General features: G+C 39.1%; 3 protein-coding genes across 6 annotated transcripts; 2 read left to right on the top strand and 1 right to left on the bottom strand.

Moving 5' to 3' along the window:
* Nucleotides 1-458: 458 nt before the first annotated feature.
* edc3 (enhancer of mRNA decapping 3 homolog (S. cerevisiae)) lies at nt 459-8,576 on the bottom strand. The gene is made up of 7 exons (XM_055191504.2): nt 8,434-8,576; nt 8,012-8,184; nt 7,600-7,889; nt 4,469-4,813; nt 4,238-4,391; nt 3,932-4,149; nt 459-3,465 (listed from the first exon to the last, which is right to left on the bottom strand). Exons 2-7 carry the CDS (start codon nt 8,173-8,175, stop codon nt 3,131-3,133), a joined length of 1,506 nt encoding a protein of 501 aa, XP_055047479.2. The 5' UTR covers nt 8,176-8,184; nt 8,434-8,576; the 3' UTR covers nt 459-3,130.
* ergic2 (ERGIC and golgi 2) lies at nt 4,004-22,166 on the top strand. 2 transcript variants are annotated; one of them, XM_055191508.2, is made up of 14 exons: nt 4,004-4,143; nt 13,212-13,357; nt 13,648-13,756; nt 13,838-13,884; nt 13,965-14,032; nt 14,119-14,159; nt 14,300-14,401; nt 17,829-17,924; nt 18,686-18,741; nt 19,679-19,777; nt 19,953-20,050; nt 20,817-20,979; nt 21,126-21,205; nt 21,281-22,166. In XM_055191508.2, exons 2-14 carry the CDS (start codon nt 13,252-13,254, stop codon nt 21,344-21,346), a joined length of 1,131 nt encoding a protein of 376 aa, XP_055047483.2. In that variant the 5' UTR covers nt 4,004-4,143; nt 13,212-13,251; the 3' UTR covers nt 21,347-22,166. The 2 variants fall into 2 exon arrangements, with proteins under 2 accessions (XP_055047483.2, XP_055047482.2); XM_055191507.2 differs by lacking the exon at nt 4,004-4,143 and adding an exon at nt 12,716-12,887.
* kxd1 (KxDL motif containing 1) lies at nt 9,589-12,433 on the top strand. Of its 3 annotated transcripts, XM_055191511.2 has the most exons (6): nt 9,589-9,668; nt 9,760-9,824; nt 9,907-10,008; nt 10,107-10,259; nt 11,528-11,574; nt 11,802-12,433. In XM_055191511.2, the coding sequence occupies exons 3-6, from the start codon at nt 9,914-9,916 to the stop codon at nt 12,056-12,058; spliced, it is 552 nt and encodes a 183-aa protein (XP_055047486.1). In that variant the 5' UTR covers nt 9,589-9,668; nt 9,760-9,824; nt 9,907-9,913; the 3' UTR covers nt 12,059-12,433. The 3 variants fall into 3 exon arrangements, with proteins under 3 accessions (XP_055047486.1, XP_055047485.1, XP_055047484.1); XM_055191510.2 differs by having other exon boundaries at nt 9,611-9,824; XM_055191509.2 differs by lacking the exon at nt 9,760-9,824 and having other exon boundaries at nt 9,643-9,668.
* Nucleotides 22,167-23,049: the final 883 nt, after the last annotated feature.

Below are 23,049 nucleotides of genomic sequence, written 5' to 3' on the forward strand. Positions count from 1 at the left end.
TGAATATTAATTACGTTGCGTGACGTCCGTCTCACTGATTTGTTGAGCGCTGGCGAATTAACGACCTCTACCGTAAGGAATGTTTTATATTTATGAGTTTACATATGTGGAAGATAAAACAGGTGTTAAATGTTTTAATAAATAACATAATTAATGCAACAAATGCAAGAGTAAGTAAAATGAATAGGGAACTATGTACATAGGATGCGGAAGGAGAGTAACGGCTCAAGCGACGTCAGCATGACGAAATTAATATTCATGAGCGGAGCCTTTGCAGTGATAGGCTTCGTAAATCTGCCACCGCGGTGAAGCTGACGAGACAAGAGCGACAACTTGTGCTCTAACATTGAATTACAACATTTTCAACACCCAAAACAAAAAACAGGTTAGTCTGTAACAACAACATAACATGTTTAGATGTAAGGTCAAGTTAAAATGATGAAAACACGACACTCAACTGTCATTTCCATTCTTTTTATTCAGTCCTTACGCTTCACGGTTGACACTTTTTAGCATGTAAGGTTGCCAGTGATGTCATAACTATACTGGACAGATATGTCAACAATTCACAATTATGTTAAAAACGTCGTTGTTCAAAACAAGTCAAACAGTAGTTGTTTACTGAATCACGTCTCGCCTTTTATAACAGGTGCAAAGTTAACTGATAACATTGCGCAACGTAAAGCAACCTTTACCTCATGCTTTTGTGAAGGGTAAAAGCAAAAACGGAAACAAGCTGAAAGAAACGGTAAAGTAGCTTGAAACCTTCAAAACTGAACCAAAAACGTATTCAAATGCATCATAAATGATCTGCATTAGATAATGTTTGAAAAACTTAACATCCTAATAGCTTGGTTAGTAACTTCAGAAACAAAATTCCCTCTGTAATGTTGACTAGAGGAATGACTTATAACAGATGCCTGTGTATCTTTAGGGGGCTTTACAGCTGTTAAAGAAAAATGTAAGCATATAAGTTTTCTTTTGAAATTAAATGCAACTAAACATCGTTTCAAAAGCTTGTACAGCAGTAATATTTTTAAACTTCCCATTAAGTACAAGTCTATCATGCCATGGTTAAATCTGAATATTTTGGCACCATTTTATACTCTTTCAGTGCTGTATTTGCCCAGTAACTGCAGTGTATTAAACATACATCTACTAAGATGACAGATCATGGACCTTTACAATGCAGTGTTCTCAAAAACACGGACAGTGCAATCTTATTACCACCATCAACTTGTTATACAGTAAATAAACATATTAATGCTGTTAATAATCACCTTGATTCATTCAATCTTCATTTTAAGCTCCAAAGATAAATTCAAGTAGCCAAATGGCTCACTAGCTGCCATCGAAGACAGCGTCACACAATGACCTTACAGTCACACTTAAACATGACAAAAAAACAACAAAATTTCACATTTCAAAATTTCCCGCAACTGTGACCAGCTGATGTGTCAGGTTTACAAGAACAAAAAATTTGACTAGGACAGTCACTTTTGGGGTTAACACGTATGGCTTTAAAGGAAAAACAACAAAACGATGACCATGGCTTATGAACATTGGAGTGCAAGCCTTACTGAAAACATGAAATTAAGAAAGATGAGATGACATCAGTAAAAACAGGTGAATTATAAAAAGAAAGACAAAGAAAAACGTCCTCAATTGTATACAGGAGGAGGAATAGGAAATATCAAGTGAAATTTGACAGACGTTGCAAAAAGCAAAATAAAAACAGATTCTAGTAAAAAGCTTTATAGTCTGATGAAAGTACCTGATTTGTTTTGCTGTCAACAAGTTATACAGAGAAACAAAGACATATTTGTAAACTATACTAAAAGTTCATTATTATCCCAAATGCATATTTTATATCCAAAATAAGAGTATATTTTAGAATTGTAAGTGCCTCTCATATATCTTCGAAGGCATGTGGCAAACTGCTGGTTTAAACAAACATTTTTACTTCTTTGTCTTTTGATAACAATAACGCATCATTCATTACCCAAACATACTGAATTGTGCAGCATATAACAACTTTCAATTTCTAAGATGCAACAGCGACTTCGTAATGGGCTTGTGCGCACCTAGATTAAAATAATAAATCCATTTCACCAAGCAGATTCATAGCAATGGGTGGAGTATCTCTTCTAATAAAAAATCCCTGTTTGATGTAACCAAACAAGACAACACCAACATACGAAATCCTCTAAAAAACGGATTTCGATAAACTGCTTATTATATGAGCATCGAGAAGGAAAAACCAGAATAGGACGGTAATCCGGGTCTCATTGAGAACAAATGAAAATGAGGTAAAGCACAGCAAAGTTTAACAAGCTATTGCCAGTAGAAAATCTGTGCCGAGTACAAATGCACAATATTATTGGTAGTCTTTAAAGGTATCGGTCAATGACTGCTTAAAATTGGTCAGTATTGGTCCAATACCATGTAATGTCACAGACTGCTTTTATAATACGCTTCCCTTTCATACAATTCAAGTGTGCAATCTTATATCACTGATAAGAACCCAGTCAATCTTTGATATATTTACAGCACACTGGGTTTGGTCAATGGTCAAAGCAAATGCTTTGTTTTAACACCTGCATGCTATAAACTGCCTTAATGTCAGTGCTTCAACACTGACTTTGATCACTCTTGCAGGAACAGAGGGGGACATCCCATCTAATGCAAATTCTGACATTTCTCTAGGAAAAATAAAAGTCAGAATACATCAGCACATCCGAATAGAACATAAAAACTAAATCTTCTACTTGAAATGCTAAAAGTAAACAAAGTAGTAATGAGAAACTGACTGAAGTCCCAGTAAGCGTGACCCAAGGAGCAGTTTTTGACTACTGCACAATAATGGATTATGAAAACCCAAATTAAAACAGTCATCTGAAGGATTACCGTAAGACTGTTAAATGCAAAGACAGCAGGTAAACAGGTGATTTCTTCTATTTTTAATGTAACAGAGATGTTGCAAGAGCTATTCATCCCATTACTTCCCTTTGATAGGTTCACAAACGCAGTAGCTCATTAGTCCAAATGTCCAGTCTCCCATTCATTCGCAAATCTTTAAGGCAGGTTTTGATTGGTTGACCATCAACCTGATTACGAAAAGGTCAAAGGTTCATTCGGAGTGCAGCGGGATGACAAACTTACAGCCGAAGGGGGAGTGGTATTTGATTCCCACTTCCTGGAACACCTGCCGGGGAATGCCAATGTCACACAGGTAGACCCGGCCAGCCCCCTCTGACAACGGCAGGGGGAGACCGAGCGAAAGCGACCACTTAGCTTCCACGGCATGGGCCTGTCCGCTTACTGGAGGGTCGATGCTGAGCACAGGGGCTCGGTTCTGGTTGGCCCAGTCGGCTGCGGCCTTGTACCAGGGTTGCTCTCTCAAGAACCCGTTTTCGTGAGAGTCCAGGCAGTTTATGACCAGGTCGACCGGTGTTTCGGGTAAGTCTGAGGGTGGGGAAGAAAAAATATAAATGGATGATTAGATCATCAACATCAGGGTCACTGATGTTGTTAAAACAGTAGGTGACATACACCCCTGCTAACTTTCAGAAGTTTTCCGGTGTGTTATGTTAAAAGATGCGAACTATGCGTTCTTGCAATTCAGAGTGGAAGTTTCCAAGGCAAACTATATCAAGCACTTCTAAGCAAAGCATTCGGGTGGGTGTCTGTGAGGGGCGTATGCGAGAAACAGAAACCCAGCTGAAGGCCTTTCATGCCCCAAATGAAGATAGTCGATGGAAACAGATATTTGCTTTAAAAGGCAACTGGCCCTCTTTACACGGTAAAAGGTAATCAGACCACAAATAGATTATTGATTTTATCCATTACATGCATTTCCTGTGACCACCTGTTATCAAATTTCAAAGAAAATGTCTCATTGTGACTACATGCATTTCATAAAGTGACACACCTTTCACATTCGAAACCACTTTGCCCCCTGTCTTTCCAAAGAGGGTCAGCTCACTGGTAATGGCCTCCAACATCTTGACAAAGTTTGGCAGGAAAAGGATGACCTCTACTTCGTGATTGGCCAAGTGGCGTCCGCAGCTGATCCCCTGAGCTCCCTGGACATGTGGTCCACAAAGCAGGGCCACAGTGGGCCGCTGGTGCACGTTCTTTGGGGTAAGTCTAAAAGAAGAGAGATCATACAAAAATACTAATGATAGCCAGATCCTAAATTTACAGATTATGTTTTAAATACTGGACACACACAAACCTGTTTGGGCCTCCAAGTAACGTCAGGGCCATCTGACTTGCACATACGCCTGTCATCTCCAGCCTACGTTCCAGAGATAGACCGTGGCTTTCTGCTGCGGCTAACAAACGCTTGTGCAACTCAAAAGAGATGCTGGGCACCACCAGCCCTGAATCTGTGGGAAACAAGGAAACAAGCATTTTAATAAACGTTATTTTCATTTTCAAGAAATTGTAAGCACACGATTCTTACCAGTGCTATACTCTTTTGTGCCAGGCTGTGGTACTGTGATCTGTCTATAAACGACGGGCTTGGCTTCCAAAATGTTCTCGTCGTGACGATACCGTGATGGCGTCTGCTCCCCAGGCGTCCCTCGGGATCTCGCCCCATTGCCTCGCCTCGACTCTGAAGACTCGATTTGAGAAAACACTGCAGCTTTGTCGAACAGAGCAAGGTTTCCTTCAAAATCAAAGTCCTCATCGGGAACATCATCTATAGCGTCTCCAAAACATTCATCGTCTTTATTTTTCATATGACCTCCGTTCTTCAGCCCGTTCTTTTTGGGTGTGGCCAGATTTGGAGCTCTACTAGATGACCCTAGAAATATTCAAAATAGAATTATTATAGGATTATTTGTAATAAGAAAGAAATAATAAAATAAAATAATTCTTTGAAACTAAATATGGGCTGGGATCTGTTTTTTACATAAAAAGCTATAGGAGAACATTGTGTCTCATTTGTAAGTTTTTTTTGTATTATACGCACACTTCTCACGAAAACGTTCCGCCTAATTCACAACGCGTGTGTAGTACGCACATGAATTTGTTGTTCTTATACTTGTTCTTACGTTAGTGATTTTGGAGTGTTCTACATGAACGGCCGCATGCACAATAAATTTGCATAAAACATGTTTATTACCTGTAATTAAGTTTATTTAGTTTTGATGTAGGAGGTTTTGCTGTCGCTGGAGGAAGCCAGTGCTTTGTGTCCATCGGAGTAACATTAAAGTATTGGATTCGATAACAAAGACATTTATTAATATGACATTTAATTAGTATGACAGAGATGCACATCTCTATCTAAAATAAAACGGACAAAAGATCAAATGATTGATGTTTAGACTTCGCGTTACATTTATGTATAATATACTCTATATAATAAGAATATGGATAATGTAAATAATAATATATATTATAAAAAATATTATAATATAAATTAAAATAATTTATACCACAGTGGTGTTGAATGTGTTATTCTGATTGGTTGAGAAATGTTCCATGGGTGTTGATTATTTTTCAATAACCGCTATAAGACGCGTTTTTTTCATAACTTGGCTGGTGCTGCGTCTTATAGTCAGGTGCAATTTGTAAGTCAGTATGAATTAATTTTGACATTTATGAGCCAAGAGAAATTATTACAGTATACAGCTGCAAGAATCCGCTATATGCTGCTTCTGTATTTATGTAATTCAATAGATTCTGTAATGTGGAATGACGAGTATGCGAACTTCACGCTAGTTGGCTTGTTCGGTTAATTTAGCCTATTTAACCTTTCAGGTGAGTTCTGCATGCTATGGTTTATCGTTTAAACGGGTGGTTCAATGATATTTCAAGCATTTTGACTTATTAACACAGTTATAGAGTGGTTTCCTCATGCTAAACGTAGGCAAAGTGTCAAAAGGGAAGTTGGGCGTGTTACAGAGTATTTCTGTGCCGAATGCACTTCGCCAGGGTTCGTACAAGTTTCAGAATGTTTTTTTTTCGATTACAGGTCCAGCTGACGTTTCAGGGGTTTCTTGTATATCACTTCTTTATATGGGCACTTCCCCTGGAAAACCCACCCACCCGTCAATCAGCAGGAGACGCTAGAACTTGCAAACATCATATCACGCGACACAGTTTTGTCTAATTTCAAAACTCAACAATAGCACGAAAGAAGAAGTGTGTTTTTGGATGTAAGAAGAAGAAAGCCAGCCTTATGGAAACATTGTATATAGTTTATTATCCGGGGTAGCAGCGAAGTTTTGCTTGTGTGTTTGATGCGCTGGATTTTCCAAAACCGGGTCATGAGTTGCATGCTGTAAGAGTTCTGTCTTATGTTGGAAATAGGCGCGTGCATATTATATAAATGACACGAACATGTAATGAATCATAAGTTATAAGTGTTGTATTGTGTTGCATGACTCGTACTCGCTACTCACGCGGTAGTAACTCCTCCTTCTTCATTTTTTCGTACGTTATCGGAAAGATTCTGTAAAGCTAATCTTTCTTTTATAAATCTGATTAAACTAAAGACTCTTCAGAGATATAAAGGATGTAATACTACTCTATAGGTACTCCAGATTACATCCGAAATGCAGAAACAGCGTGTTACGTGAGCTTTAAATAACTGATTATATTACTTTTAACGTATAGACATCTATTCAGCCTGCTGTTCTGTCTGCTATTGTTTAGTTGAATAACTTTCCTTTCCAGATTAAATGTCTGTTCTTCGGCTTGGATTTTTAGAAATAATTTTCTAAATAAACGCGACGTATAGTCCACTGTGGCTTATATATGTTATTTCATCATAATGACGCATTTTTGAATGATGCGGCTTATACTCTGGTGCGGCTTATAGTCCAGAAAGTACGGTAACCTTTAAAATGTCTTAAAAAAAGGGCACCAGAGCAATATTTTTGGTAACTGTGGTATAAGCTGAATAATTGACTCCGGTCATTTGAATTACTCGAAAATAATGCACACCTGCGGTGTAACGGCACAACACAAATTAACCACCTTGGGTGTGCATTATTTTCTTAGAATTCAACGGCCCGTCGTCAATTATTCCTTACGTAAATGTAATACATCAACATTATTATAAACATTATAATTATAGCCTAGTATTTTATTATAGAGTACGTGTGGTATGTGGTGTTCTTGAATTTTTTCTTTCATTTGGAAGAAATTTAGATATGAAAGTTTTTGGTAAACGTCTGTTCGCACATCTCACTCACAAATTCGTGCGTACGCATGCTTAGTGAATGAGAGTGAGAACATGTTAATATTATTATGTTAAAGGTGTAGCACAGTATTTTCTAAAATTTTAGAAAAGTAACTCCTTCTCCACTTTTTAAAAAAAATGCAATTGCGCAAAACTCCTGATTGATAACTAGAAGGACCAATTGTCTTGATGATCCACCCGGAAAAAGAAAATTCTCCGCAATCCCTTTTAATATATTGCTGCCCTTAAATCACAAATCATAATTTACCACATACACTTATAGATAAAAGATTACATTTCAAAAATATTTTTGCATACTGTAAGCTGATGTTACATATGTATTACTCTAACGCTACAAAAACAAAATTTAACAAAACCAGAACTCAATACAGGTAACTCACAGGAGTTGTGTCTTCGTCTAAAACCTTTACTTTGGAGAGTCATGTCCATGTGACGTTCACCATAACTTTTAGAATAGTTTGGCAATGGAGAGATTCCCCCTTCCTGTGGTTTAGGCTCAGTTTTATTAGGTACTGTCACAGGAGCACTGTTGACTGGGACACCTCCACCCTTGTCCTTTCGTCCACCATGTGAGGTCAACGTGGAGTTTGAATCTGGGCCATTCTGCTTTGAGACTTCGTTGAGGTTCTTGGGAATCTCCAGGATTTTGAGATCTTTGATGTCCATGGCACTATGAACCAAATATTAATTGAATTTTAATTGCCATAATAATGCTTTACTTTTTTTAAATATTATGATCATGAACCTTTTTGCCTACAAACTAAAGAGTTAAAAGCATGTTAAAGTGTTTACCTGAAGGTGACCTCAGGCACAGTGCACTTGACTCCATTGTGAAAGGGATGTCTGAGCGAGATGGTTTGGCTGGTCTGATCTACTGAAGACACTTCTCCTTGATACACTCCTAGTGTTGGTCCACAGTGGATTGAAACAAGACTACCAATCCAGTCTGTTGCCATTTTGACCAGCTGAAATAAAAGAAAAGTGTCCTCGCTTTTTTAAGTATTTCTTGTAATCTTGCGCATTAAAAAATATGTTTTAAAGTGGTATGTTGAAGAAAACAGATAAAAACTGCTTTAATCCGATGATTATTTTAGAGGAATAAATCAAGTTTACAAGCTAGAGGCTAACGCTAGCTAAGTAGAAAGACAAAACCGCTTAAAAATTACATTCTTATTTGTGGCCGGTTTTATTACAGCAAGAAAGTGAGTTTTTACCTGTTGTTAAGAGTAAGTCTTTAAATGATATCAGTAAACCAAAAACTGTGGTGAATTTTGATAAACTACTGTAGAGCTCGACTACGCGCACAGCTTCTTCTATGATGATTCACAGAACGAGTATCAGCTTAAAATTGCGTTTACTGCCATCTACCGCACTGTAGGTACACTGCATGTGTTTTATTATGCAAATGACGTGTCTCGTAATAGTTTATTATATACATTGCAGTATTGGTTTGTTTTTAGTGAACACAAATAGTATTAAAATGGATCCCTGAATGCGTTGCAAGTTGCTTTGGATAAACGCATTTGCCAAATACATGTTACTCTGGTTAGACGTTAAAATAAAGTATTGTTTTAATAACACATATGAAAAGGTATGATTAAAAAAAAATTAAAACATTAATTTGTTATTAAAATAAAACTTTTCTGTGCAGTAGATGGCAAACACGATATTTTTTACAGGTAAGAAAAAATATCCCTCCAGAATATTTAACCTAATATTTATTATATACAAAACGTGCAATACATAAATAAATCGGACCCAGATCCACTGTTTGAAAATATTGAATGTTTTTTTTTTTTTTATTGCAAGACAAAATAAATACAAATACAAAATAGCACTGCATTGACATACATTGACAAAAAGAAGAAATCAGTCTTTATGTATAATATCATCATAAGGCTTAACAAACGTGTTATTCTTATTATTATCAATGTGTTTAAGAGATTTAACAATAAGCTAAATCTCTGCAAGGAAGTCATCAAACCGAGGTAACGAAATTTAAATTTGTGAATAAAACATTTACAATGCAAAACAAAAAAATTGACAACAAGATTGTCAACATGGTTACTACCAGAAAAATACAAAAATATATCTTTCAGTGAGAATTTAAAATATTTAATTTAATTTAATAGGCTTGTTCGACTTCATACGGCGTAGGAAGCGACAGCCAGATGACGTCAAAGTACCGCGAGAACAATTCGAGAAATCATACGAAGTGTAATTTCGTCTCGCTCTCGCGGCACTTTGACGTCGTCCGCCTTTCAGTTCTGCAGCGCCGCATAAAATAGAATAAAAGCCTAATTTTAAAGAAAACTAAGTACACGCCCCTCTTAATCCTGTGAGCCAATCAGCGATTCGTCAAACGTCATTGTCCCTCCCATTCAATGACGTGAACGTCATATGACACCATCACAACAAATATGTCTGCATCTGCCTGCTCTTCAGTGGGGTAACAAAGCTTCAGTTTCACCTTCTTTATTTTTGATAACTTAGCTCGACAAATATATTTTTCATTTTTTAAAACGTCTGCATTTTTGAAGTGGTAACGTAAAGGCGTTTCTTTAACGTCCAACGCTAAATTGCCAGACGGTGAATCTTTACCCACGTAAGCAAGTCGATAACTTCATTAGCACTTTGATTGTTTAGTGATTGGTTCCTGATATTTAGTGTTTAACGTTATATTAAAGCGTCATCATGGAGCCGACCGCATCCGGGATCTTCTGCAACAGGATGCTCAGCATGGTGAACTCTGAGGACGTCAACGCGATCATTCAAGCTCAGAGACACATGTAAGCTTTTCTGCATGTGCAGTTGTTGACCTGCATCTCTAGAAAGCATTTTTGTTAAGGTTTTAAATTGAATTAGATTTGGTCTTCGTGACTTCCAGGTTGGACCGGTTTGAGAAGACAAATGAGATGCTGATCAACTTCAATGGGCTGTCAAATGTTCGCTTACAACAGATGAATGAACATTTCCTAATGCACACCCGTACTTTAATTGAGATGAAGAAAGACTTGGATAGCATCTTCAGGCGAATAAGGTATAAAAGCGTAGATGGTACATATATATATTGTATATATCTATAGGTTGTATATATCTTATATAAGAAGCATGAATTTAATGGATTTTATAAATATATAAGTAAATCACAAGTCAAAATAACAAAACAATGTATGGGGAGGGTATACATACCCTAATACACCATGGGGTGGTTTCCCAGACAGGGTTTAGATTAATCCAGGAATAGGTCTTGGTTAATTAGGACATTAAAGTAGTTTTTACAAACAAACCTTACATAAAACAACATTGGATTGCATCTTTAGACGAAACAATGACACTAATGTATGTTAAGATATGTTCTTGCAAAATGCTTTTAAATTAAAGAGATTTTCCACTTTTTAAAAAAAGGCTAATTTTCCAGCTCCCCTAGAGTTAAACATTTGACTTACCATTTTGGAATCCATTCAGCTGATCTCTGGGTCTGGCAGTACCACTTTTAGCATAGCTTAGCATAATCCATTAAATCTGATTAGACCATTAGCATCTCGCTAAAAAATAACCAAAGAGTTTCAATATTTTTTCTAGTTAACACTTAACTCTTCTGTAGTTACATCGTGTACTAAGACCGACGGAAAATTAAAAGTTGCGATATGGCTAGGAACTGTACTCTCATTCTGGCATAATAATCAAGGACTTTGCTGCCGTAACATGGCTGCAGCAGGCGCAATGATATTACAAAGGAGCCGAAAATAGTCCCCTGCTATTGAAAGTAACCAAGGGGACTATTTTCAGACAGTGAGTAATATCACTACGCCTGCTGCAGCCATGTTACAGCAGCAAAGTCCTTGATTATTACGCCAGTTTTAGAGTATAGTTCCTAGCCATATTTGCCTAGAAAATTGCAACTTTTAGTTTTCTGTCAGTCTTAGTACACGATGTAACTACAGAAGAGTCAAGGTTTAAATAGGAAAAATATCCAAACTCTTATTATGTTATTTTTAGCGCGATGCTAATGGTCTAATCAGATTCAATGGATTATGCTAAGCTATGCTAAAAGTGGTACTGCCAGACCCGGAGATCAGCTGAATGGATTCCAAAACGTTAAGAATCAGATGTTTGGCTCTAGGGGAGCTAGAAAATTAGCATATTTAAAAAAAAAAGGTGGAATGTCTTTTTAATGCAGCTCAAACATGCGTTTTAGTCTGGGACTAGTATTAGCCCCGTCCGGGAAACCACCTCCATATTATTTAGTCTTATAGTAATAGAAGTTACATTGTGTAACAAACATGGTTTCAAAATGTTTTTCAGGACTTTAAAAGGCAAAATTGCTAAGCAAAACCCAGAGGCTTTTATTAGTAAGTTTTTATACACTCTTTTTACTACTATAACTGCATTTATTTCAAAGATTTATATTTATGCATTTGGCAGATGCTATACATTTTTTTATAATTCAAACCCAGGACCCACTGAGCTGCACAAACACAATGTATCTTTAAACATTTTTTGATTTACTTTAAACATTTGTTTAAGTAAATATTTATTCAAAACCATATTGTAATTGTAATCATTTTTACATCAACAGACATTAATAAGTGTTCCAACCTGGAGGATGATGATGAGGAATTTGACCCCATCCCTTCCAGCATAGCCACAACCATCACCACCACTGCAACATCCGAACAAAGCACTGAGTCATGTGACACAAGCCCTGATGTATTATCTCCCACCATAAGCTGCTGCTCTGAAGATCCCTCTCAAGAGAATGCTGGCACACCGACATCTGACAGTCCTGAACAGGCAGTGTTACAAGACGAGGGTCCAGATTCAGCCGAGATCTAGCCCTAATGTTGCTCATATTGTGTGTTTACAAGAGCCAGTTGGGTTTAACATATACTGTAAGGAGGGACTTTAACCAATTTGGTGCATGGCATTAATTTAGTGAAGTTGATGTTTTTATTTTCTGTTATAACTTTTTGTATACTTAAAGTAATAGTTCACCCATATTTGAAAAGTCATTGCTTACTTATCCCCATGTTGTTGTATTTGAAAGGACTATTGTATATACTCTTTTACATATAGTATGTGTAAATGAGAAACTGGGCTGTCAAAAAGTAATCAGTATTAATTTTATTCCTAGTCTTTAAAATCTATAAAACAGCTTTGTGTGAGGTACGAACTGAATTTAATGCGTTATTAAATTAATGTTAATTGTCATTTTTAAGAGCTATTCTTTAAATAAATGCTATGCCCAAAAATATATTTGGGTATAATGACTTATAAATAAATAAATAATGTCATATTACCTGTTTTGAGTATATTGTAATAAATGAAATTTATAACACGTTTTTTCGTAATCCAAAATAAACGTATTACATTATAATTTAACTTGAGATCATCAATCCTCGTTTTACTTAACAATTAATACTTTTTTTTAGTAAACAAAACTATTTAATAGTTTATCATCCACGCACCGGTTCCCGTTATTTGACTACCAAAATACTTCATTTCCCACAATGCACCGGACAGGAAGTACACGAATACAACACACCAGTGTCTCTCGAGTCATCTTCGTTTTGTCCTTTATTTTATTAGGACCTCATTGTAAAACAACATAATTTATTTGAAAATTACCGAAAACACAATGGGACGTTTAAAATAGCATTTCAAGGTAGGTAGGAAACTAAACTAAGTAGAAATGACAGGAAAGACGAATTTCCGGCTAGCTATGGCTAGCAAGCTGTGTTACCATAGACAACAGCGATGATTGATCATTCATATACAAATATTATAAATTCGTCACATTGAAAACATGCTTACAGCCAAAAACAAAGCTATACCTACTAAGTTTACTCTTATAACACACATTTATGTAAAAGTTTACGCATTTAATATAGTAAGATAATGACATAGGAAGTGGATGTAACTTGATTATTTTGACTAATTTAGCGCCAAAATGATGTACACTGACATTCATAAATGACTTTAATTGCAGTCTAAATGAATGAAGAAGATCAAATTGAATTGCTGTGACGATGAGGAGGCTGAACAAAAAGAAAGCCCTGAACTTTGTGAAGGAGTTAGATGCTTTCCCGAAGGTTCCTGAGAGTTATGTGGAGACAACAGCCAGTGGAGGGACTGGTGAGATCTTACATGGACATTAAGATAAACACGGGGATGTGTGATCTTTTAACATACTATTTTGCAAGGATTATATGCCTTGAAGATGCCTGTTTGACATTGCAAAGTTTATTTCTTTAAATTATAGATTATTATAAGGTTGTGCAATGCAATGTTAAGTATAGAAGAAAGTCTTACATTCCTTACTAACAATACTCATTATTATTTCATTTCAATGCTGTAATCCTTGTCTCAAATAGATCATGAAGCAGTTTTTAATCTTTTGGTTTTCTTTTTGTGTTCAATCACAGTGTCAGTTCTGGCTTTCACTGCAATGGCGCTCTTGGCCTTTTTCGAGTTCTTTGTGTATCGGGACACATGGATGAAATATGAATATGAAGTTGATAAAGATTTTACCAGGTGACACTTTACTGTTTAAAGTTACAAGTATAATAGAAACACAAAGCACTATTTTATTTGTTTGAATCTTTTGTCTTGTAGTAAACTAAGAATTAATATAGATATCACTGTCGCCATGAGGTGCCAATGTAAGTAAATCTAACAGTAAATATTTGTTAAAAACTACAAGATTTAAAAGCAAATCATCATTAATAAGTTGTGTTTTTAGTTGTTGGGGCAGATGTGTTAGATCTTGCCGAGACAATGGTGGCATCTGATGGTCTACAGTATGAACCTGTGAGTATTTGCTTGTTAATGTTAATTTTTTGCCAGTAAGGTTTTACGATAACAGTGCAATAACAGATTTTATGATTCTTTTATAGGTTGTTTTTGACCTCTCCCCTCAGCAGAGGCTCTGGCAGAGGTACTTATTATGTTTATTACAGTAGTACATTACCAAACTTCTATAATAGTTCATGTTGGTGGTGTTAAAGTAATATTATAGTCTTGATGTAGATGTATTTTATAAATAAAGCCAAGGTGACTCCCTGTTGCATTTTGCAGGACACTTTTGCTTATTCAGGGTCGATTGCGTGAAGAACATTCCCTCCAAGATGTTTTATTCAAAAATGTCATGAAAGGTTCCCCTACCGCTCTTCCACCCAGGTCAGTACATATCTGTACGGCTTCACATTGCATTTCAAACATCTGAACATTAGTGATGGGAGAAACAAAGCTTTTAGAAGTTAATCAATTTTCGAAACGTTCGAAACACCACACACGCTGGCGACACCTGCTGGTCAAAATAGTGTAAAAGCAGATCTGTCCCAACATTTTACACTTTTTTTTACAAAATAATAGCAAGATTTTTATTAAAATATGTTTAAAAAAGTATTTAACGTAATTAAAAGTGTATTATGTGATTTTTAGTTTTATTTAGGGCAAACAAATCATTAAAATGAACTCCCCTTTTAATTATGCATATTTTTTTCATTAAATCTTTCTATAAACCAGTCCCTCCAGAAAAACGCGATTATGCGACCACATGATTCAATGCATAATCAGCCAAAGGCCACATATATATATATGCGGGGGCCGCATTTTTTCAAATACGCCGCACTTTTGCAGCATAAATTGTTCCCGCAGCTATCGCCTGTTCCCGCAGCTATCGCCTGTTCCCGCAGCTATCGCCTGTTCCCGCAGCTATCGCCTGTTCCCGCAGCTATCGCCTGTTCCCGCAGCTATCGCCAGTTTTCGCCAGTTCCCGCAGCTATCGCCAGTTTTCGCCAGTTCCCGCAGCTATCGCCAGTTTTCGCCAGTTCCCGCAGCTATCGCCAGTTCCCGCAGCTATCGCCAGTTCCCGCAGCTATCGCCAGTTCCCGCAGCTATCGCCAGTTCCCGCAGCTATCGCCAGTTCCCGCAGCTATCGCCAGTTCCCGCAGCTATCGCCAGTTCCCGCAGCTATCGCCAGTTCCCGCAGCTATCGCCAGTTCCCGCAGCTATCGCCAGTTCCCGCAGCTATCGCCAGTTCCCGCAGCTATCGCCAGTTCCCGCAGCTATCGCCAGTTCCCGCAGCTATCGCCAGTTCCCGCAGCTATCGCCAGTTCCCGCAGCTATCGCCAGTTCCCGCAGCTATCGCCAGTTCCCGCAGCTATCGCCAGTTCCCGCAGCTATCGCCAGTTCCCGCAGCTATCGCCAGTTCCCGCAGCTATCGCCAGTTCCCGCAGCTATCGCCAGTTCCCGCAGCTATCGCCAGTTCCCGCAGCTATCGCCAGTTCCCGCAGCTATCGCCAGTTCCCGCAGCTATCGCCAGTTCCCGCAGCTATCGCCAGTTCCCGCAGCTATCGCCAGTTCCCGCAGCTATCGCCAGTTCCCGCAGCTATCGCCAGTTCCCGCAGCTATCGCCAGTTCCCGCAGCTATCGCCAGTTCCCGCAGCTATCGCCAGTTCCCGCAGCTATCGCCAGTTCCCGCAGCTATCGCCAGTTCCCGCAGCTATCGCCAGTTCCCGCAGCTATCGCCAGTTCCCGCAGCTATCGCCAGTTCCCGCAGCTATCGCCAGTTCCCGCAGCTATCGCCAGTTCCCGCAGCTATCGCCAGTTCCCGCAGCTATCGCCAGTTCCCGCAGCTATCGCCAGTTCCCGCAGCTATCGCCAGTTCCCGCAGCTATCGCCAGTTCCCGCAGCTATCGCCAGTTCCCGCAGCTATCGCCAGTTCCCGCAGCTATCGCCAGTTCCCGCAGCTATCGCCAGTTCCCGCAGCTATCGCCAGTTCCCGCAGCTATCGCCAGTTCCCGCAGCTATCGCCAGTTCCCGCAGCTATCGCCAGTTCCCGCAGCTATCGCCAGTTCCCGCAGCTATCGCCAGTTCCCGCAGCTATCGCGAGTTTTCGCCAGTTCCCGCAGCTATCGCGAGTTTTCGCCAGTTCCCGCAGCTATCGCGAGTTTTCGCCAGTTCCCGCAGCTATCGCGAGTTTTCGCCAGTTCCCGCAGCTATCGCGAGTTTTCGCCAGTTCCCGCAGTTTTCGCGAGTTCTCGCCAGTTCCCGCAGTTTTCGCCAGTTTTCGCCAGTTCCCGCAGTTTTCGCCAGTTTTCGCGAGTTCCCGCAGCTATCGCCAGTTCCCGCAGCTATCGCCAGTTTTCGCCAGTTCCCGCAGCTATCGCCAGTTTTCGCCAGTTCCCGCAGCTATCGCGAGTTTTCGCCAGTTCCCGCAGCTATCGCGAGTTTTCGCCAGTTCCCGCAGCTATCGCGAGTTTTCGCCAGTTCCCGCAGCTATCGCGAGTTTTCGCCAGTTCCCGCAGTTTTCGCGAGTTTTCGCGAGTTCCCGCAGTTTTCGCGAGTTTTCGCGAGTTCCCGCAGCTATCGCCAGTTTTCGCGAGTTCCCGCAGCTATCGCCAGTTCCCGCAGCTATCGCGAGTTTTCGCCAGTTCCCGCAGCTATCGCGAGTTTTCGCCAGTTCCCGCAGCTATCGCGAGTTTTCGCCAGTTCCCGCAGCTATCGCGAGTTTTCGCCAGTTCCCGCAGCTATCGCGAGTTTTCGCCAGTTCCCGCAGCTATCGCGAGTTTTCGCCAGTTCCCGCAGCTATCGCGAGTTTTCGCCAGTTCCCGCAGCTATCGCGAGTTTTCGCCAGTTCCCGCAGCTATCGCGAGTTTTCGCCAGTTCCCGCAGCTATCGCGAGTTCCCGCAGTTTTCGCGAGTTTTCGCCAGTTCCCGCAGTTTTCGCGAGTTTTCGCCAGTTCACGCAGTTTTTTTGCGAGTTTTCGCCAGTTCCCGCAGTTTTCGCCAGTTTTCGCGAGTTCCCGCAGCTATCGCCAGTTCCCGCAGTTTTCGCGAGTTTTCGCCAGTTCCCGCAGCTATCGCGAGTTTTCGCCAGTTCCCGCAGCTATCGCGAGTTTTCGTCAGCTATCGCGAGTTTTCGCCAGTTCCCGCAGCTATCGCCAGTTCCCGCAGCTATCGCGAGTTTTTGCGAGTTTTCGCCAGTTCCCGCAGTTTTCGCGAGTTTTCGCCAGTTCCCGCAGTTTTCGCGAGTTTTCGCCAGTTCCCACAGTTTTTTGGCCAGTTTGAAACACGCTCCGAACCAATTGATTCGAAACGAAAGATTTGTAAAAGCCTCATAAAGCAGTGCTTCGAAAGCGACCATCACTACTGAACATTATCCAATTCTTCCATGTACTGTAAAAGGGGATTGCACACCCGCCGCGCCGTTCTAAAAAAATCGAACACATTGTTTTCTGAGTATACGCACACCGGCGCCGCTAGGTGGCGCCTGTCCGCGCCACCCAGCTGTGACTCAGGAAGTTGCTCAAATCCCTGTCGCGCCACACAGCACCACTCACATAGTTTAACATTAAATAACATCATATTTGTCCCAAATTATTAACGATTAACATTGGCTGCTTACGCATATTTTGCATTTTGAAGTAGATGCTATCTGACGAAGCTCGCTTCATTTAATGTGCACTTCCGGTATACAATACCTCCGAGTTGTCCTAGACGGGACTCGACACGGCACTGAGCTGCGTGGCCGGTGTGCGATCCCCTTAAGAGTTACGAATATCGAAATTAATACTTTTTGCGTGTGTTTATCATTGCATAGGGAAGACGATCCCACCCAGCCTTTAAATGCCTGCCGGATACACGGACATCTCTATGTCAATAAAGTAGCAGGAAATTTCCACATCACTGTCGGCAAGTATGTCTCATTTTACTGTTGACTTTACAGTTTTGTTTGGTACAAATATAGTTTTTTGGCTGCATAAATGCTAAGCATGGCTGATCTACAAGTATCTACTAACGATTTAAATTTATGCAAATAATATGTAACAGTAAAAATCAGGGGTGGGTTGCACTAACTGTTCATAAGTGGCCACGTTGCATAGTTTTGATGTAAGGGGGATCTAGTCTCAGCCTCAGACATCACGCCCACGAAACATAGGCTAAACGTCACACTTTGCACACTTTTCTGGCAACACTTCAAAAGTCGCACAGGATTTCCGAGAAACGCGTGTGTCGCGTTTTTTAACGGTCCACCTGGAAACAACACAAAGCTGAAAAGTATACAAGGTTTATGGCATAAAATCTTAAAAAGACATCCAAGAGGTTTGTTTGCTTGATACATCACACATTAGGTCAGTAGGCAGTCTTTTGTGGCTTTTTGACCATATGTGCGTCTACACCACAACAGCAATCCAGTTAAAACCGTTATATACCCCATTAACACCTGTATTTAGTGTCATCCACTTGTGAGCAACCAAAATGCATCTTAATTCCAGGTGTATTAAGCTCCACAAGTGTGGATTTTTATGTTTTAATTTAAGTACAGTAAGAACTTCTGAATGGCTGGTGCAACTCTACCCAGTGCTCTTTAGATATACTATACTAGCTAAACTGCAAGTATTTCAAGACTGTATATTCTGTTGTCTCTGAATGTTCTTTTTCATTGGTTATTTTTAGGGCAATTCCACACCCTCGAGGTCATGCTCACCTCGCAGCCCTGGTCAGCCATGAAAGTAAGCATGAGATGTTCTCCAGACCCTTCGTTTTTGTCCAATAGCAATAATTGTTCTGTTCTCCCTTTGATGTTACATTTCCAGTTGCTTTTTAATAGTACTGTTATTATCTGTATTGCTTTATCAGATTCTGTGCAAATTGAAACATTGTTTGCGCTAAAAACAGGGTTCCCATGGGTCCTTGAAATCCTTGAAAGTTTGTGAATCTGGGGGAAATAATTCAAGGCCCTGGGAAGTTTTTGAAAATATACATACATAGATACAGGTCATTGAAAGGACTTCAATCTATTTTATGCAAGAAGTTTTCTGGAAAAAAATCCATATTTCCTGTGTAGTGTAGGATGATAATATAAAAATTCTAGACTTTTTAAGCACACGTGCTAAACTGTTCGCTTTAAATGCTTATATCTTCTGTATGCAAATGTTGATTCATACCAAAATGCTTTTTTGCATAGTTGTGTTTGACACATAAAAACATCTTGGGTTACGTATGTAACTGTTATCTCCCTTGTCATACTTCCTGCGTCCCTGTAATGCCGTCTTTGGCAATATTTCAGATAGTGATATACTTCCTGGCTCCCGCGTCACCCTGTCTTTGTCGTTAAGCCTTATAATTGGTTGAATTTGATACACACATTCAGACGCACTTACCCCTGGAGGCGTCCCCAAAGTGTCACCGCATTGACGCAGTGTGAGTTCCCTCAAAAGGGAACTGTAACAATGTATTTTAAAAAGTAACACGATGTAACCTTGCTCTCACTTGAAATGTGTCCCCACATTTAGTCCTTGAATTTGAGGGTATTTGATATGGGAAGTACTTGAAAGGTCCTTGAATTTGAAGTTAACTAAGGTGTGGGAACCCAGTAAAAAGAAAGTGATGCATTTGATTTTATGTTTGAAAGGTCAAATTGCGAATAAATATCATTATTTGCTTTAGCATATAACTTCTCCCATCGGATAGACCATCTGTCGTTTGGAGAAGAAATTCCCGGAATTCTGAATCCACTGGATGGCACGGAAAAAGTGTCATCAGATCGTAAGTAAAGAATAGTGAATATAAATACTTAAAAAGCAAATAATATTCAGTTCATTTAGAAACTAAATAATCATTATGTTTAATATAGTGCCCAGCACTTATGGTAATACAGCATGCATGCATAATAAAAACCCAATCAGTTTTTCATATTATTTTTCTCTGTGCTTGTTTCTAGATAATCAGATGTTCCAGTACTTTATTACAATTGTGCCCACAAAACTGCAGACGTACAAAGTGTCAGCAGACACACATCAGTATTCAGTCACTGAGCGCGTAAGACACATTTTTAATATGCCATTTAAAGGGACACTTCACTTTTTTGAAAATATGCTAATTTTCCAGCTCCCCTGAAGTTAAACATTTAAATTTTTACAGTTTTGGAATCCATTCAGCTGATCTCCGGGTCTGGCGCTAGCACTTTTAGCATAGCTTAGCACAATCCATTTAATCTGATTAGACCATTAGCATCACGCTTAAAAATGACCAAAGAGTTTGGATATTACACACTGCCCGAAAATAGTTCCCTTGGTTACTTTCAATAGCAGGGGACTATTTTTGGGCACTGCGAAATATCACTATGCCTGCTGCAGCAATGTTACGGCAGCAAAGTCCTTGATTATTACGCCAGAATGAGAGTATAGTTCCTAACCATATCTGCCTAGAAAATTGCAACTTTTAATTTTCCGTCGGTCTCAGTACACGATGTAACTACAGAAGAGTCAAGCCTCAAATAGGAAAAATATCAAAACTCCTTGTATATTTTTTTGCGCGATGCTAATGGTCTAATCAAATTCAATGGATTGTGCTAAGCTATGCTAAAAGTGATAGCGCCAGACCCGGAGATCGGCTGAATGGATTCCAAAATGGTAAGAATCGAATGTTTAGGGGAGCTGGAAAATGAGCATATTTTCTAAAAAAGTTAAATGTCCCTTTTAAATGATGGTGCACCAAAATAAAAACATGACTCTTTAATATTTGTTTTGTATGTACACAACTTCCTAATGTTTAATTGAATCAATATGCCAAATCTTCTCTTTAGGAGCGAGTGATAAACCATGCGGCAGGAAGTCACGGGGTGTCTGGGATCTTTATGAAGTATGACATCAGCTCTCTGATGGTGAAGGTGACTGAACAGCACATGCCGCTGTGGCAGTTTCTCGTGCGGCTTTGTGGCATCATTGGAGGCATTTTTTCAACCACAGGTAAACGGGCAGTAAGCTCTGCGGTGAGTCAACACAGGGTTAGGTTGCTGGGTTGAGTTGATATAACTTTTCATTACATCAAACCATGGATGTTTATAAATAAGCATTTTGAACGAGTGAGTTATTTTGTTGTGATGTTTCTGCAGGTATGCTACATGGTCTCGTTGGCTTCTGTGTAGACGTGGTCTGCTGTCGTTTCAAACTGGGGGTTTACAAACCAAAGAGTGTATGTTTAATCCTATTTAAATCTTATTTTTTATACAATTATATTCTGGCACCTGACATTATTGTTATTTTATAGATGAATCTTCTGGATAGACATGTGAACAGTCTAACGCCACTTCTTACTCAGAACGGGGAACACTAGCTAGACTCTCCTTCCTTCTGTGTTTACAAAGCATTTCACTGACTCTTCCATCCAAACCGGACTCTGTGTCTATACACATGGCATCTAGGTACATTGTTACCCAGTTCATCTTCATTTGTGGTACTGTGAAGAGCTGTCTGTATTAAAAACAACGAATAGGAAAGACTTCTAGAATGTGACTCAATTATTGGCACCTCTTGAAGTATCTAGGCCAAAAAAATGTCTATTCATTTAAATGACCAAGATCAGCAATTTTGATCACAGCAGACTTGCAGACACACTGTATAAATTGTGACTGAATATAAATGATGAATAATATAGCAACCAGAAAAGCAGTATAAGGAAGCTTCTCTTATGTTAAATGTCTGATGCAGAGCCGATTCGCCTGTTTTGTTAACTAGGGAAATAAGTGTAAAAAAATCCAAGCACATTGTAAAAATATATTTTTTAAGTCTTACATGATTTTTCGCACAGCACATGCAGTAAATTATAGACTGAAGATGCAGATTTGTGCCAAATCCAGTTTAGGTTTAATAACGGTGAACAGTAACTTTACGTCACACCCCTCATTCGAGTACATGCAAGCAACATCTGCATGTAAAATCAGTAGGTTTGGCTTTAAATCATTTAAACATACAGATGAGAACTTGCCGAAACACTGTTAAGTATGTATTAGGATCTGAATATCTTGCATTTATACATCTTGTGTTAGAAAATTTAATTTAATTTATGAGTTGTATGATCATTCTTGAACACTTTTAAAGGTCATACATTTTACTTGTGTTCAGGTCATGTCCAAATAAAAACACTTTCGTATACACCCGCACATCTCTCTCTGATATTTTTGTGTGTTGCCTTAGTCCATTGTAAAAAAAATGAAATAATCTTTTATAAAATACAGAAAATTAACGTTAGATCTCAGGATTTAAGTCTTTTAACCGTCACTGTCCCACAGGTGGAATGTTTGGCATTACATATTTAAAGGGGACATATCATGAAAATCTGACTTTTTCCATGTTTAAGTGCTATAATTGGGTCCCCAGTGCTTCTATCAACCTAGAAAAAGTGAAAAAGATCAACCTAGTTACTTAGTTTTGATAAACCATTCCCTGCAGACTTGTGACTTAATTTTTATTTTATTTTTTGGCATTTTGAGAGTAAATTTTATTACATATAAAATATATACTTGAATGCATTATTTCGTTTTTTTTAAAGGAATATTCCATTTTCTAAAAAGAAAAATCCAGATAATTTACTCACCACCATGTCATCCAAAATGTTGATGTCTTTCTTTGTTCAGTCGAGAAGAAATTATGTTTTTTGAGGAAAACATTACAGGATTTTTCTCGTTTTAATGGACTTTGGTAGACACCGACAATTAACACTTAACACTTCAACTGAGTTTCAAAGGACTATAAACAATCCCAAACGAGGCATAAGGGTCTTATCTAGCAAAACGATTGTCATTTTTGACAAGAAAAATAACACATATACACTTTTGAAGCAGAACTTCTCGTCTAGATCCGGTCCAGCGCGACCTAACGTAAATGGGTGTGACGTAGGGAGGTCACGTGTTACATATATAAAACACACATTTGCGGACCATTTTAAACAATAAACTGACACAAAGACATTAATTAGTATCAGTTGACATACAACAACGTAGGAACGGTCCTCTTTCAAACACTTGTAAACACTGGGGC

This window comes from Misgurnus anguillicaudatus, chromosome 6 (assembly GCF_027580225.2).
Source record: "Misgurnus anguillicaudatus chromosome 6, ASM2758022v2, whole genome shotgun sequence".
In the NCBI taxonomy this organism is placed as follows: Eukaryota; Metazoa; Chordata; class Actinopteri; order Cypriniformes; family Cobitidae; genus Misgurnus; species Misgurnus anguillicaudatus.